Source organism: Coffea eugenioides, chromosome 11 (genome assembly GCF_003713205.1).
Source record: "Coffea eugenioides isolate CCC68of chromosome 11, Ceug_1.0, whole genome shotgun sequence".
Classification (NCBI taxonomy): Eukaryota; Viridiplantae; Streptophyta; class Magnoliopsida; order Gentianales; family Rubiaceae; genus Coffea; species Coffea eugenioides.
In genome coordinates this window covers 25742692-25756180 of record NC_040045.1, presented here as the reverse complement: position 1 = coordinate 25756180, position 13489 = coordinate 25742692, and the positions used below count along the sequence as shown (strand labels likewise).

The 13489-nt window shown below is 37.3% G+C and overlaps 1 protein-coding gene across 1 annotated transcript in view; it reads left to right on the top strand.

The window, feature by feature from the left end:
* Window positions 1-9935: 9935 nt before the first annotated feature.
* LOC113752133 (B3 domain-containing protein Os07g0679700-like) overlaps window positions 9936-13489 on the top strand; it is a 22873-nt gene continuing 19319 nt past the window's right edge. The window contains exons 1-6 of the mRNA XM_027296265.1: window positions 9936-10248; window positions 10432-10554; window positions 11498-11579; window positions 11665-11781; window positions 12520-13121; window positions 13273-13369. Coding sequence (XP_027152066.1) covers window positions 10442-10554; window positions 11498-11579; window positions 11665-11781; window positions 12520-13121; window positions 13273-13369 — 1011 coding nt within the window. The 5' untranslated portion in view covers window positions 9936-10248; window positions 10432-10441. The remainder of the gene's footprint in view (window positions 10249-10431; window positions 10555-11497; window positions 11580-11664; window positions 11782-12519; window positions 13122-13272; window positions 13370-13489) is intronic.

Below are 13489 nucleotides of genomic sequence, written 5' to 3'. Positions count from 1 at the left end.
TTTAACTTATGGTGGGGGGGAAAGGGGAATGGCAATTGCCACTAATACTTATAGGGGAAACTGGAAAGAAGAGGATCCCCTTATTATTAAGACAATAATGTGGGTACTAAATCTCTTTTCGATACGCAAATGCATATGTAGGGAGGGGAAAAACTTGTGGAATCGTGATAAAATCAAGTCACAGATATTACGTGATCTTTTTGGGTTTCTGGGACAAGGTTGCAGACATGGCAACAGAGGAGAGAGAGGAAAAACAAAGAGAAAATGCATCGGTCTTCTTTTTTCGAGTCCCTCTTTCAAAGTCTTTTTAGTAGAGAGTATTTCCTCCCTTCCCGATTCCTATCCTACGCGGTAGCAGTAATATATCTTCCTCTTCCATTATATCCTCTTCATCTTTAGACAGAGATCCTTCCAGCTCAGTACTGATTCCTGCCTTTTTTGTTCTCGAGATGCACTGCATGCCCTTCCATTCACACGGGAGTAGAGGATTAAGGACGAATTTGTCTCATTTTGGCAAAAGGCTACTCCATCATGGCATGCCCCATGGCCCATCCGTGGGTTGATTCTGTGTAATACTGGTCATGTTACTGTATTCTATTCTTCCATTCTTTATTATTCTCTAAGCCAGCGTTAAAAAGCCCGTCAACTTTAGTACTACTACTTATTTTCCTGACTATTATTACGTGAACAAACAAAATCAACAGAGAATTTGTTGGTTTCTTTTAGGGAAATTTGCCAAATTGATCCCTAACATTTACCAAAAACACTTTTTTAGTCCTTTACATATAAAATCAGCCAAAATGGTCCTTCACATTTAAATTGTGAGCCAATGTGGTCCTATTGCTCGTTTTTGCTCATTTCTCCGGCTAAAAATAGCACGCCTCTCTCACGTGGTCATATTTTTAGGGGCAAAACCGGAAACACATTTCATTACCTGTTAAAAGTAAAAGGTGTGGACAACCACCAAAATACACATTTCACCTTTGGCCCTCAAAGTTTCAAGAAACCCTAAATTGCATCCCACCGCCACGCCCTCAACTGACTCAGCCGCCTCCTCCCTCGCTATCCCTTTTCCTCTCTCCACTGTCCGTCCTCCCCCTCCCCCTCCTCATCGCCAGCATTTCTCCAACCTCCGGCAAGTTCTCTCCTTCGACGATGATATTGATGTGAGGGACTCGCAAGACGAGGGAGAGAATGAGGAAGAGCACCAGGAGGACGAGGAGGAGCTTCTCGAGCTGGAGCCCCGAATCGGATCTTGCCGTGTCCGAGAAGCTGCCGATGAGTTGTCTGTGGGAGGTGTTGAGGAGGCTCCCGCCTCCAACACTGTTGTCGGCGGCCAGGGTTTGCAAAGGATGGAGGGACACGAGTAAGCGGCTTTGGCGGGCGGCGGAGGAGCTGAGGCTTAGGGTTCCAGCTAAGGCCCAAATTGGATTTGTGGGATCGATGTTGCACAAATGTCCTGGACTTGTTAGACTCTCACTTAGAATGGAAAGGTTAGGACTTTCGGATATAAGTAAACAAGAACCAGATCTATGGATTCATCAAGCACATCACTTATACAGGAGAATTACAAAATAATTTTCGCCACCATTCGGGGATGCAATTCAGGTTTCTTGAAACTTTGAGGGTCAAAGGTGAAATGTGTATTTTGGTGGTTGTCCACACCTTTTACTTTTAACAGGTAATGAAATGTGTTTCCGGTTTTGCCCCTAAAAATATGACCACGTGAGAGAGGCGTGCTATTTTTAGCCGGAGAAATGAGCAAAAACGAGCAATAGGACCACATTGGCTCACAATTTAAATGTGAAGGACCATTTTGGCTGATTTTATATGTAAAGGACTAAAAAAGTGTTTTTGGTAAATGTTAGGGACCAATTTGACAAATTTCCCTTTCTTTTATTAACTTTTGTTAAGAAAAAAGAACCCAAAAAAGGGATTAAATTCGCATCACGTCGAATTTGTATGGCTATTCATCTTGTTGACCTTCAGAACAAACGCGGTAGATGATAATTATACTTTCCTTGCTTGAATATTTGATTTGGCAGAAAAAAGACGTCACCATATGGGAGAATGAGAAATCCAAGTTGACTGTGGAATAGATCTGAACCATCAATTCATGTCCGAATATGTGCCTAATACGGCATCGTAATTTTCAGAATAGGGGGAGAAAGTTGGAAGTTTCCTAATGCTTATGTTAGAAGAGCAATTAGAGAATCTGCTTGTGCAAATTTTGCTTGATTGTACGAATCTGACCAGCCCTGCAGCAAGAAAAAGTCTGAAACGAGATATGAATTTTTCACGTTGATTTTGAGCAGATACGAAACAAGAAGATGGTATGTATGATTTTTTTGGGTCACTAACCAACTTGTTAAAGAGATAATAATAATTTGATCGCAAATGTATCATTACACTCTTTGTATCGTCTAATTGAATTTTTCCCTTTCATTGGAGATATAATTTAGTTGGGTTTCCCTCTTCAATCAAAGCCTTGTTTTTCCAATTCCTATCATAACATAATTCAGTTGTCCCTTAAAAGTATAGTATAGGCGTTGTTATTTGTAAAAATTTAAAATAAAAAAATAATTTGAGGTCTGTCAATCGATTATGATATATGAATCTTCGTTTTACACACACACATATTTATTTATATATATATATATATATATATCCGATTGTATGTAATAATTCTTCGTGTATTTTTTCATTAAAATTTGTATATTGATATGACTCTTGTAATCGATGATGACAGAGGAGACGGAATTGTGGCACGTGAAATTATGGGTGCAAACTAATACCTCCGTGACAGTCTTATTGATACCGCAAGTACAATTAGCATGCGCATCTACGTACAGTACGAGTACAGAAGGTGACTAAAACCTGTAAATAGTAGGCTTGACTTTTTACGCTTCACATTATTGAATGAAAATGCATCAGATGCTAGCTGTAAACAAGGAAACATACACTACTAAAATTTGTACAGTGGCAACTCAACATTCGAACAACTGCTTAATCCAGAGTGTACATCAGCCCAGAGTTCCAAAAGAAAAACAAAATTCAATAAACCGTAATACTAGCAGAAAATCCACTCAAAAAGAGACTTAAGTCCCCCCTTGGACGACGGTAAGTGAGAGTTCAAATCTTACGTACAGTAAAAAAAAAATCTAAGGTAGTGTCATGACACTTTCTTGATTTAGTTGGGTCTGTACACCTACTAACTCCTAACACAAGTCTCCTTAGGCTCCCTCTCCCCCTAGATTAGGACAGAGTAGGTTATACAATGTATTTTTGCTGGCAAAAAAAAAAAAAAAAGTAATACTAGCAGAAAACCAACAATATTATATCAGCGGCTTTTGGATTGTCAAAAACCCTGCATATATTTATTACCATATCTTCAATCTGCATGGAGCGGCTTGGCCTCTAAATGAATGAGAAATTGACATTTCAAGGGTTGCATAAAACTCGCATTTGCAAGATGTTGATATATTATTCTACCAATATCATGTGCATGTCTTTCTTCGGTGGGTAATCTTTAATGTGCATCCATCCATATCAGCGTTTAACAAGCACTACTATTTTAGTGGAAGCGTACATTTCCTCCAGAATGTAACGCTTTTTATTTTCAACAGATGATAGTATACTACAACTTGTGAAGTTCTTTAGGACGGTTGACATGGAAATTGTGCCAAAGAGTAAAGAGAGCTTTTACTCTTTAGTTCACAAACTCAATAGTATATGATATATTCTTGCTGCAATCAATAAAATGCAGCAACACCTGGTTTACTGAGGATATCTAGGCAATTATCTATTCAGAAATCTAGCTGTTTTACTGCTGAATTTTATCTTTGCTTGCAAATTTGATGCTCTTTCGCTGTTTTTTTTTTTTTTTTTTTTCATGTCACCGTGTCTATGAGAGTTGAGACCAACCAAAACTTTCGTCGATTCAAAATTGCGTGCGACTTGACATGCTGAGGGTATTTGTATGGTTAATTTGAAAATGTACTCTCAAACAACACATCTAACATCCTTACCTCATTGTTAAATGGGAAGCAATCCACAAATGCAACATCAAATCTAATATAACATCATTGTGTCTTGTGATGCATGACATGTTACGAACAAAAGTCAAGTGCACTTTGGAATTTCAACGAGCTCAATCAATTGGGCAAACAAGTGTTTTTCGCACATGTAGAAAGACCAAATACACCCACAGCAAATTGTGAACTAGGACAAAAATATATATATATATATATGCACACAAACACACACGTGAAGTTTAAGGTGTATTTGTCCACACGAACAATTACTCTCATTATTGATTAATTAATCGAATATTTGTCCTTTTCCTTCAACATAAACATGTTACATTACGAAATCCTCTTGATTTAATAGAATCGAAGGAAAAAAAGGAACTCAATTTTCCATAGAGCAAATTGATTTAATTCGACAAGAAGAGAGCAAAGTAAGAACATGTAGTAATTTTCTAGTGGACAATTTGTTGTTAACCCTGTTTGTTTTAAAATTGGAGGCGCCCCCCTATCTTCACCAATCCGAAAAAGCAAATGCCCCTAATCTCAAGTGCATTGAATTGGTACTTGTCAGGTTTTACAAATTGGGACTTAAAATTTCTTTGCCGGACTTAAAAGAAGTTTCACAAATTGGGCAACAATAATAATCTGAATGAACCTTAGAAGACATGATCATTCGATAAAGAATTGAAGAAAAAAGGGATCCTTTTTAACTTTCTGCAGAAAATATTTAACAATTGCAAAATGCTTAAACAATTAACCAGGCAGGCAGGCACTTGTCAATCTAATCGTTGACCTGTAAGTCACCGAGCAAGATGCCTGCCCCATAATCATAAGGGCGGCAGCTGAAAGAAGGGCAGTCGATAAAGAAGGGGGGGCATATAGAGGCTGCCGAACTTGGCGTTCCCTGTCTAATTTGCTGGTCCATAGGAAATTGGTAAACGTATCGCCAGTCAGAGCCCAGAATCTTTTGATGCATTATCTTTCTGCAAAAGCCTCCATCAAATCTTGGTCTATCATTTCATTCTGCAGCCCGGCCCCGATCTACATGTTTAACCAAAGAGAAATTGGAAAAAAAAAGAATAGGGAAATCTAGGTGTGCATTTAAATGTATATATATAGATATATATATATATATATATATAAGAGATGAAATTTAGGTACGACATTAAATTTCGTATTTGAAGCATAATTATTAAACTCGATTCGGTCCGTGCGATTCGACCGATCAACCCGGTTTGCATATTAAAAATGTTAAAGATACTAAAGTGACGCTTTGAACTTGCGACCTCTTGTATTTAAGGAAATGCAACAACTGCTACACCAACAACTCACTTGTAAACAAAATTTATTTGAAATCTTTTAATAAAATTTATTACTCCCCAAACTCTATAAATTATTAAATGAATTTAAAAAATAACATATCACACAATTCATTCTAAAGGCAAATATCGTTCCTAATAATCTTTTGCATTTAAATTTCATAAATAAACTAGATAATTATACTTAGATAAAATTTTATACTTGAAATTTGATGGATTACTAATTGAATTTAGGTTTTGTTAATTCTTATAATAATTAATGATACTATAATAAATTAGACTAATTGAGCATTACTATGACATAATTTATTATAGTTTTAACTATATCAACAATTATGAAACATAACATTTAAATATATTTAGTGACCCACCGGTTGAACCACTCATCCACTGGTTGAACCAGAAACCAGTTCACCTCACCTCTTTCGTCGGGTTTAATAACTATGATTTGAAAGACATAATAATTAGCTTTCAGTATAAAAAAAAAAAAGGGATCATACTATTAGTATATTGTCCAGCCAATTCAATTAACTTGATCAAAGAGTTAATTAAATTCTCCCACCTTAGTTATATCGCAAAACTTTAGAAAAAGAAATTTTGGGATACATACTTTGATCAGATGCTTTTATGTATAAAAAAATTGGCATGCATGTATACTTTTTTTAGCATGAGAGGAATGAAATTTAAAAAATAGAATTGAAAAAAGAAGATTTAAACGCATGCATGTATATCTTGAGGAGAATGTACCCGAAAGATTTTAATACAGATCTCAGTGCTCATAATGAAAGTATATATATTTAATTGTTTACGCTTTAAGTAGGAGACATTGTACATAATACAGTTCTTGAAACAGTCACGCATACCTCAGAAGACGTTGATTGATTACATCTTGTGAGTCAGTTTGTATTCGCTTGATTGGGGACGACAATTCAGCGAGAACCTTTTTGTGTTCGATTTTTACACATCACAATCTAAACTAAGAAGTTCATACACGTATACCCTAATTTTACGCCAAAGTTATGCTTAATTCATAAATATTGCTATTCTGACCTGTCGCGCCGTTACTTTTTTTTTTTGGCTGGATATGGAAATCTGACTCGTTTTGTCTGAAATAAACAAAAAAACTTAGCATTTTATAATTGCTCATTTGGTTTGTGAACAGGGTTAGATCTAATGAAAATAGTAGTCTCTTCTTCCAGGTCAAACAGTCTTTCTAATAAGGTGGTCTTCTGCCTTTGGTTTGTATTGAGGTAATTAACGACATATTAGGAATTGAAAGAGATACGCAGATAGGGGGATAGTTTGTTGCTTATATTTACACGCTAGCTAGTCCTCCTGGTCATATCCATTATTAATGAAAGAGAAACCAAATGAACGTCGCAGAATTAGGAGGTTCTCTCTAGCGTGAAAAATGGGATACATAATGTGATAGTTCTTGATGAAAAGCGAGTTTTATTGTAGCTGAACCAGGAAATCTGTAGTTATTCAAGCTAATCAATTAACATAGCAAACCTGCTGCAGGAATCTGATGCCATTTCGGATACTAGTGTGCTTGCCTTGGTTTTCTGGGCCATTGTTGATATATGCAAGGTCAAGAAAATCACAAAAAAAGAAGAAGATGAGCCTCATCAGCCATGTTCAAGCTTATAAGCAGCGGCGAGCCAGAGCGGTAATGTTGCATTGACACATATTTGCCTAGCACTAATAAATTTTATCTGTCACATCATTAGAGGCATACACGGGAAATGCAGCACAATCTGACTAATTATCTACTCATTCAAGATGACCTATTATATGTATGGTTCTCTATGATACTATATGGTTATCAATCCGCGACGTTCTTCCCAAATACGAGTTGCCGTTGATATGGTTTCTACAGATATATGCTCAAGTCGATGTAGGCCCAGAAATGGAGGACCACGGGTTTCGTCCATTAGAGTCCAGTATTGACTGTTGTATGCTTCCCTTTTTCTTCTAATTTTTTTTTTTTTTTGATTTTGTTGGAGATCAAGTTGTGGTGAATAGTAGGCCATGGGTTTTTTTTCTCTTTTTGTCAACGAAGGATTAGTTGTTGATATTATTATTACAAACTTGTAAGTCTGCCTTAATTTCTTAACACTACTATCTTTGGGGATGAAGGTAGAAATTTTGGAGGATTTGCACTCGATGTCCTTCTGTTTTCTTTTCTCATGTTCATGAAGTAGGAATTGGAAGTTCTGAATTTGAGGTAGATAATGAAAGTAGTCAGTCTGGAAAACTTTTTTTTTTTTTTTTTTTTGCATAAAAAAATCTTAATTTCGATTCGTCCACTAGCTAGAAATTGAATAAACGCTTTTCTTGATAGAAGAAGAATCAAGCTCAGACTATTGACGTTGTGGGAGTTAATTGTTAGCCTCGTCACTTAATAATTACCTAGTTAATTAATTAGCACTAATGTATTACAAAAGGTTGGGGAATGTATTCGTACGTATTTTGAAGCCAAATCCTCGGGGCTTGGGGCCGGCTAAGATTCGGTTAATATGGTTGAAAGGCGTCGTTCGTGCAAAACGCAGGCTTCTAAATTCTCACTGCTGGTTAATTTAACGTAAAAACTAAAATATGCCCGCAAGCAATCCACTGGTTGTAGGCTTATTTACTTTATCGTCTTTGTCCCAAAAGTCCAAAATTATTGCAAATTGAAACATATATATATATATATATATGCGTGTGAACAGGTGGATATATACATACACACACACATACATCGATCCATCCACATGGGAAGGCCGTCAGCTTGATTTCAGACAGCATACACTTACATTATAATTTCACCAGAAAGCAAGGGAAAAAAGGCCCAGAAAATTATATAATACTTTTTTGATCGTTTATTTTCGAGTCAATAAGGTTGACTTAACAAATAGCAATACGAACTAATGATGCCCGGATTTTGAATTTATTAAAACGGGTTATAAGTCCATGTTGACGTTGTTCCTCTTCTGCTTTTTTCGACGTTTAAAAGCATATTCTATGACCTAATTTTTATGTAATAATAAGAAATTATACAATTCTGATATTAGCGTACGTATACGGTTGTTGGTAAGCAAGTATGAACATGCAGATGAGGTCTTTTTTGTTTTGTTTTTGGTAGGGAGGAAATGCATGATATGATGTCACGTTTGGTGCAATAATTTTCATAAAGATAAAGTACGTGGCATATGTAGGATTGCTAGCTATTACACTATCTTTTCTATTTAATGCATTGACTTGGTAGCTGGTTAGGATCCTCCTTCATCCTCCCTGGACAGGACTTGGAGAAAATATTTTCCATTAATTTTTTGGGAGTCAGTTAAAGGCACAATAAATTTGACAACTTTGCGGTAAGGAGCATATATGGCACTGTGTGTGTCTATATATATATATCACCATTGATATACGACATACGCTGCCGCAAAGAGGGGGGAATTTTGATATCCTTTATGCTATACTCTAAGACGTAAAAAATTTGTACGCATGCATGTTGTTTAAGAAAAATGTAACGTACGATAAGCTAAAGAATAATATTAACTGTTCTGAGAAGAGCAAATAGAGAGAGAGATAAAACCCAGTAATTTAACCAATGCCACCAAAAAAAAAAAAAAATCTCATGGCTCACGTCTCATTTACGCGTGTAACTTATTAATTTATCTAAAACGTAGACGTATGTGGATATTATCCACATATAAAAATTTCTACTATACTATATTTTGACATGAAGTGCCAGATTGTAAAAAAAACGAAGAGGAAGCAGAAGGAAAAAAGAGAGTTTTGGCGAGAAAAGGGAAGAGAAAAATCTGGATAAGTAGCACCATATGTAATAGTAACAGCAGGGGATATCCTAAAAGCTTTGACTTGTGTAAGTGTACAGTTAGCAAACAAGTGAAGAAGACAGCAGTTGTGAACTGTGAAATGAAATCTAGGAAGAAGTAGAGTAGTATCTAACACTAACCGCTTCCTTCCACTACAATTTGGTACTAGTAGTAGTAGTATTTGTAGTACGTACGTGTGGTACTTGGGGTTGGGTGGCGCTAATTTGACATCTCCTCTCACATGACCCACTTTTAACTTTAAATTCCTCAAACTCCAAATTCCCCTCATCCTCGTGGGATTCTTCTAGTAGCTAAATAAAGCCTTCGCCAAAAACTACTGCAGCTGCTTTAGCTTTACTGTACTGGTAGTTTTCTCATTTCATCGTTTCCAGCCTCCGCTAACTTAAAAAAAGTCAGATAGTTTTACTGTCCTAATAAACAACTAAACCCGCAAGCCAGAAGCAAGATAGAAAAAAGATTAAATAAAAAAAAGGGAAGATACCCATGACTAAAGACACTAGTCCCAAAGTCCAAACTTTAGTTGGGGCCAAAATTTAAGAAAAAATGGTTGGGGGCTGTGAGGTGCTATTTGGCCAAGGTGTTAGATACATACAAGAAAGAGACTAGAGATAGAGAGAGAGAGAGAGGAGGTCGCGGTGGCTTCAAGTGTCGTGCATGCATTTTGTGCATCTGTTTTCCTTTGCATTTGCATGCATACACGCTTTCTCTCTCTTCTCTCTACCCCGCCCACCCCCTTCTCTGTCCCTCTCTCTCTCTCTCTCTATATATATATATGATCTCTGCTGCTATGCCAACATACATAATATTATTGTTGATTTCGTAGAATTCCCCCTTAGCTACCTCATCCAAACAATCCATCTCCACCGCTGCATCCGCCGTTACCCATCTCATTCCACCTCTTTCATCCCACCCCTGTTTGACTCGCAACCCAGTTTCCTTCTTCTCTTATTTTAGATTTAGTTCATGATTTTTTGGGTCGAATTACTTGGGGTTGTTTTTCAGCTGCTCAATTTCGAGTGTCACATGTGGACGTGGCATTTTATTTATTTAAACTAGGTGAGGTGTATTGGTTTTGGTTGTTTTGGTCGTTGATTTCTTTTGCGTGTGTTTGATCTGGGTCAAAATGTTTTCCTCGTGTGTTTATTAGGTTTTGTTGGACTGTCTGAATTCTGTTTTTGACGAGGATTTTGGTTCCTCGTACATGGGATGTAGGATTTTTGATTCGTAGCATTTGGGCAGAGAGAAAAAGATGGGGTCCAAGATTTGCATGAACGAGGCGTGCCGTTTAACGACGTCGCCTGAGTGGAAGCAAGGTTGGGGATTGAAATCGGGTGGATTCGCCACGCTCTGCTCCAGCTGCGGGTAAAAAAAAAAAAAATCTTTTCTTGATTCCCAATTCTATCCCTTTTCTTGGTAAATTCTTGATTTCAATTTTCGCCTGTATCTCTCAAAATTTTTTTGATTTGATTTTGTTCTCTTAGGGGCAGTTTGGGGATGCTGATTATGGGATCCCTAAAATAACTCCCCGCCGCTTAATTCTCTGTTTTGATGGCATTTTAGATATGTTTTCCCCTATATCTTCGATTTCCAATTATTCGCCAATTTTTCCGCAATCCAATTTTTTCCGGGATACACATCCGAAATTCTCATTAATTACTTCTTTCTTATTTTCTTTTTAAATTTTATTTTTCAAAATGTTGTCAATGTGGCTTGGGAGATGTATTATGCAAAAATTACAACTGCCATTTGTATTAAGAGTGTTGGTGAGATTGGCATTCATGCAGCCGTGCTCATGTCAAAAAACGATTTTTCCGTACAGGGGTTAATAATTGGCATAGAGTTCTTGCATGCATACACGTAAAAGTTGGGCGTCCAATAAGCCTTTTTTTCTCCAATTAAATCACCCGTGTTTTTTGTTCTGAGGGCCGAATTACACTAGCTGGTACTAGGTTTTTTCAGTTGGCATAGGTCAAAGAATACAAGTCCGAATGAGATTAATGCGATGACTATCCATTATCTTGGTTATTAATTCGGCATTAATTTTGTCTTTCATGAAATAAAAAGTATACAATCTTACGCAGAAGAAATGAGGGCAAAAGGGATTGCTTCTTGGCTCTGTGGTGTCTTTGCTAAAACTCGTATACTTCCAATCTTAAGTAAAAATTAGAATTTTCAGTTTCTTTGGTATTTTGTCCACGACTTGTTTGATCCATCTAGAATGTTATGTGTTGTCTTAAATTATTGATTGAGGACTAACAACGACGTTGTTGTTGTTGTGGTGGCTTGCCTGACACACGCTCTGCAGAACTGCTTATGAAAATCTAGTTTTCTGTGAGAAATTCCACCTGGATGAGGATGGTTGGAGGGAATGCAAAATATGCAGAAAGGTGATACAACTGTCTATTGCCCTTATTTCGTCTTCTTCTTCGTTTTTTCTTGAGTACTGTTAGCTAAGAAGACAGTAATGTGCAGCGAATCCATTGTGGGTGTGTCGCTTCAAAAATGTTGCATGAGTTCTTGGATTTCGGAGGTGTGGGTTGTATAACGTGTGTCAAGCAAATGGATACTCCTTCATTGAGAACGGTTAAGGTAATTCATCATCTGATGAATCTGCTGAAAACAACCTGGGTAGAGTAATTGCTTCTGTTGTACTTCGAGTTATTCTGGAATGCCTTCATGATAAAGGCAAGCTTAATACATGCCATCTTCAAGTTTTCGCTCTTTCACTGACTTGCAAAACCTGATGACAATTGGATAGTTATCATCCTTTCAATGATTTGCAATGTATTTAGCATTTCTACGTAGTAACCATGACAAGATGCAAAAAACGTCTTTTAATTCATCCTTATCTAGTTGTGGTCACTAAAACGTAGGAGACTAAAACAGTTGTACTAAGTTATCAGAAGTATCAGTCAGTTAAGCTTCTCCATGCATCAACATGCATGATTTTGTTTGAACATGCATTTTTCGAACAAGCTTCTCCATTTTGACTTACAAAAATGGCATTTTTTGAACCATCATGATAGGTGAGTTGCGATTTTTATTTTATTTGAACATGCATGATTATATGTGAGGACAAGGTAGACCCAATGTTTTTAATCTCTTAAAAAAGAATGCTGATCTTTCTCTCCCTCAGGTGGATTTGTCTCATTTTAGTTTTGTTCTTTTGCATAAATTTTTCTGACATTGGATGCTTGGTTACTCTCTGTGAGCTTTTATTGTCTATACATTTAAAGTCTTTCTATGAGAAAGTTTAGTGAGAAAGCAGGCGAAAGTTTTTCTTATATATGTTTTGACTTGTGGATGCTTCTACTGTTTGTTTTATAGATCCTCGGAGATGAAATTCCCAATGGTACAATAGGTCATAGAAGTTTCGACAGTCTGCTCCAACTCTGCAATAATGTGGAAGTAAATGGTTCCAAAAAAATGTTTAAGCCTCATAGAGTTGGAACTAATGCATCTCTTGGGCAGAAGAAAGGTGAAGGAACCGCGCTTCCTTTTGAGCAAGTCAACACAAGCTCCCCCAATTTCACCCCCCAATCTGTTGGATCATCCATGTTTGTCAAACCAGAGATCAGTAGACAAAATCAAGGGTTTAAAGACATGGCTGAATCTCTAGCTCAGCCATCTGTAAATTTCTCATTGAGCAACGCTCTATGTGCTTCAGGCTCAGCCCTGCCCATTTCTGAAGGGATTGTTGAAGGAAGCGAACAGAACAGAGTTTCTACCGCCCAGCAAGGACAAAGGGCACGCCAGATTCTGCCCAAACCCCCCAAACCTGGCTCCAGTGTAGGCTCTGAGAACACTAAAGGAATGGGTTCTCAAACACGCATTGCCAGGCCTCCTGCTGAAGGGCGAGGTCGCAGTCAGTTGCTTCCTCGCTATTGGCCCAGGATCACAGACCAAGAATTGCAGCAGATATCTGGGGAGTATCCTTTTTCTTTTAATTTAATGCACTGTTTTTCCTCTCTGAAATCGATTAGCACCTCTATGAAGTGAAAGTAAAAATGATGATAGCTTCCTTATTATCTTGCTATTATGCATGCGACATGTAGTTTTACTTTAACTCTTCTGTTGAAGTTTGAAATCCACTGTTGTACCGTTGTTTGAGAAAGTTCTCAGTGCTAGTGATGCTGGCCGGATTGGTCGTCTGGTTCTTCCCAAGGCATGTGCTGAGGTGAGCTGTTGATTCAGTTGAGACCTTTAAGCATAGAGTGTTTTACCTTATGACTTCCATTTATCCAATTTTCTTCTCTGGCCCTTTAGTCATGAAGCTATTGCATATTGAAATCAGGCA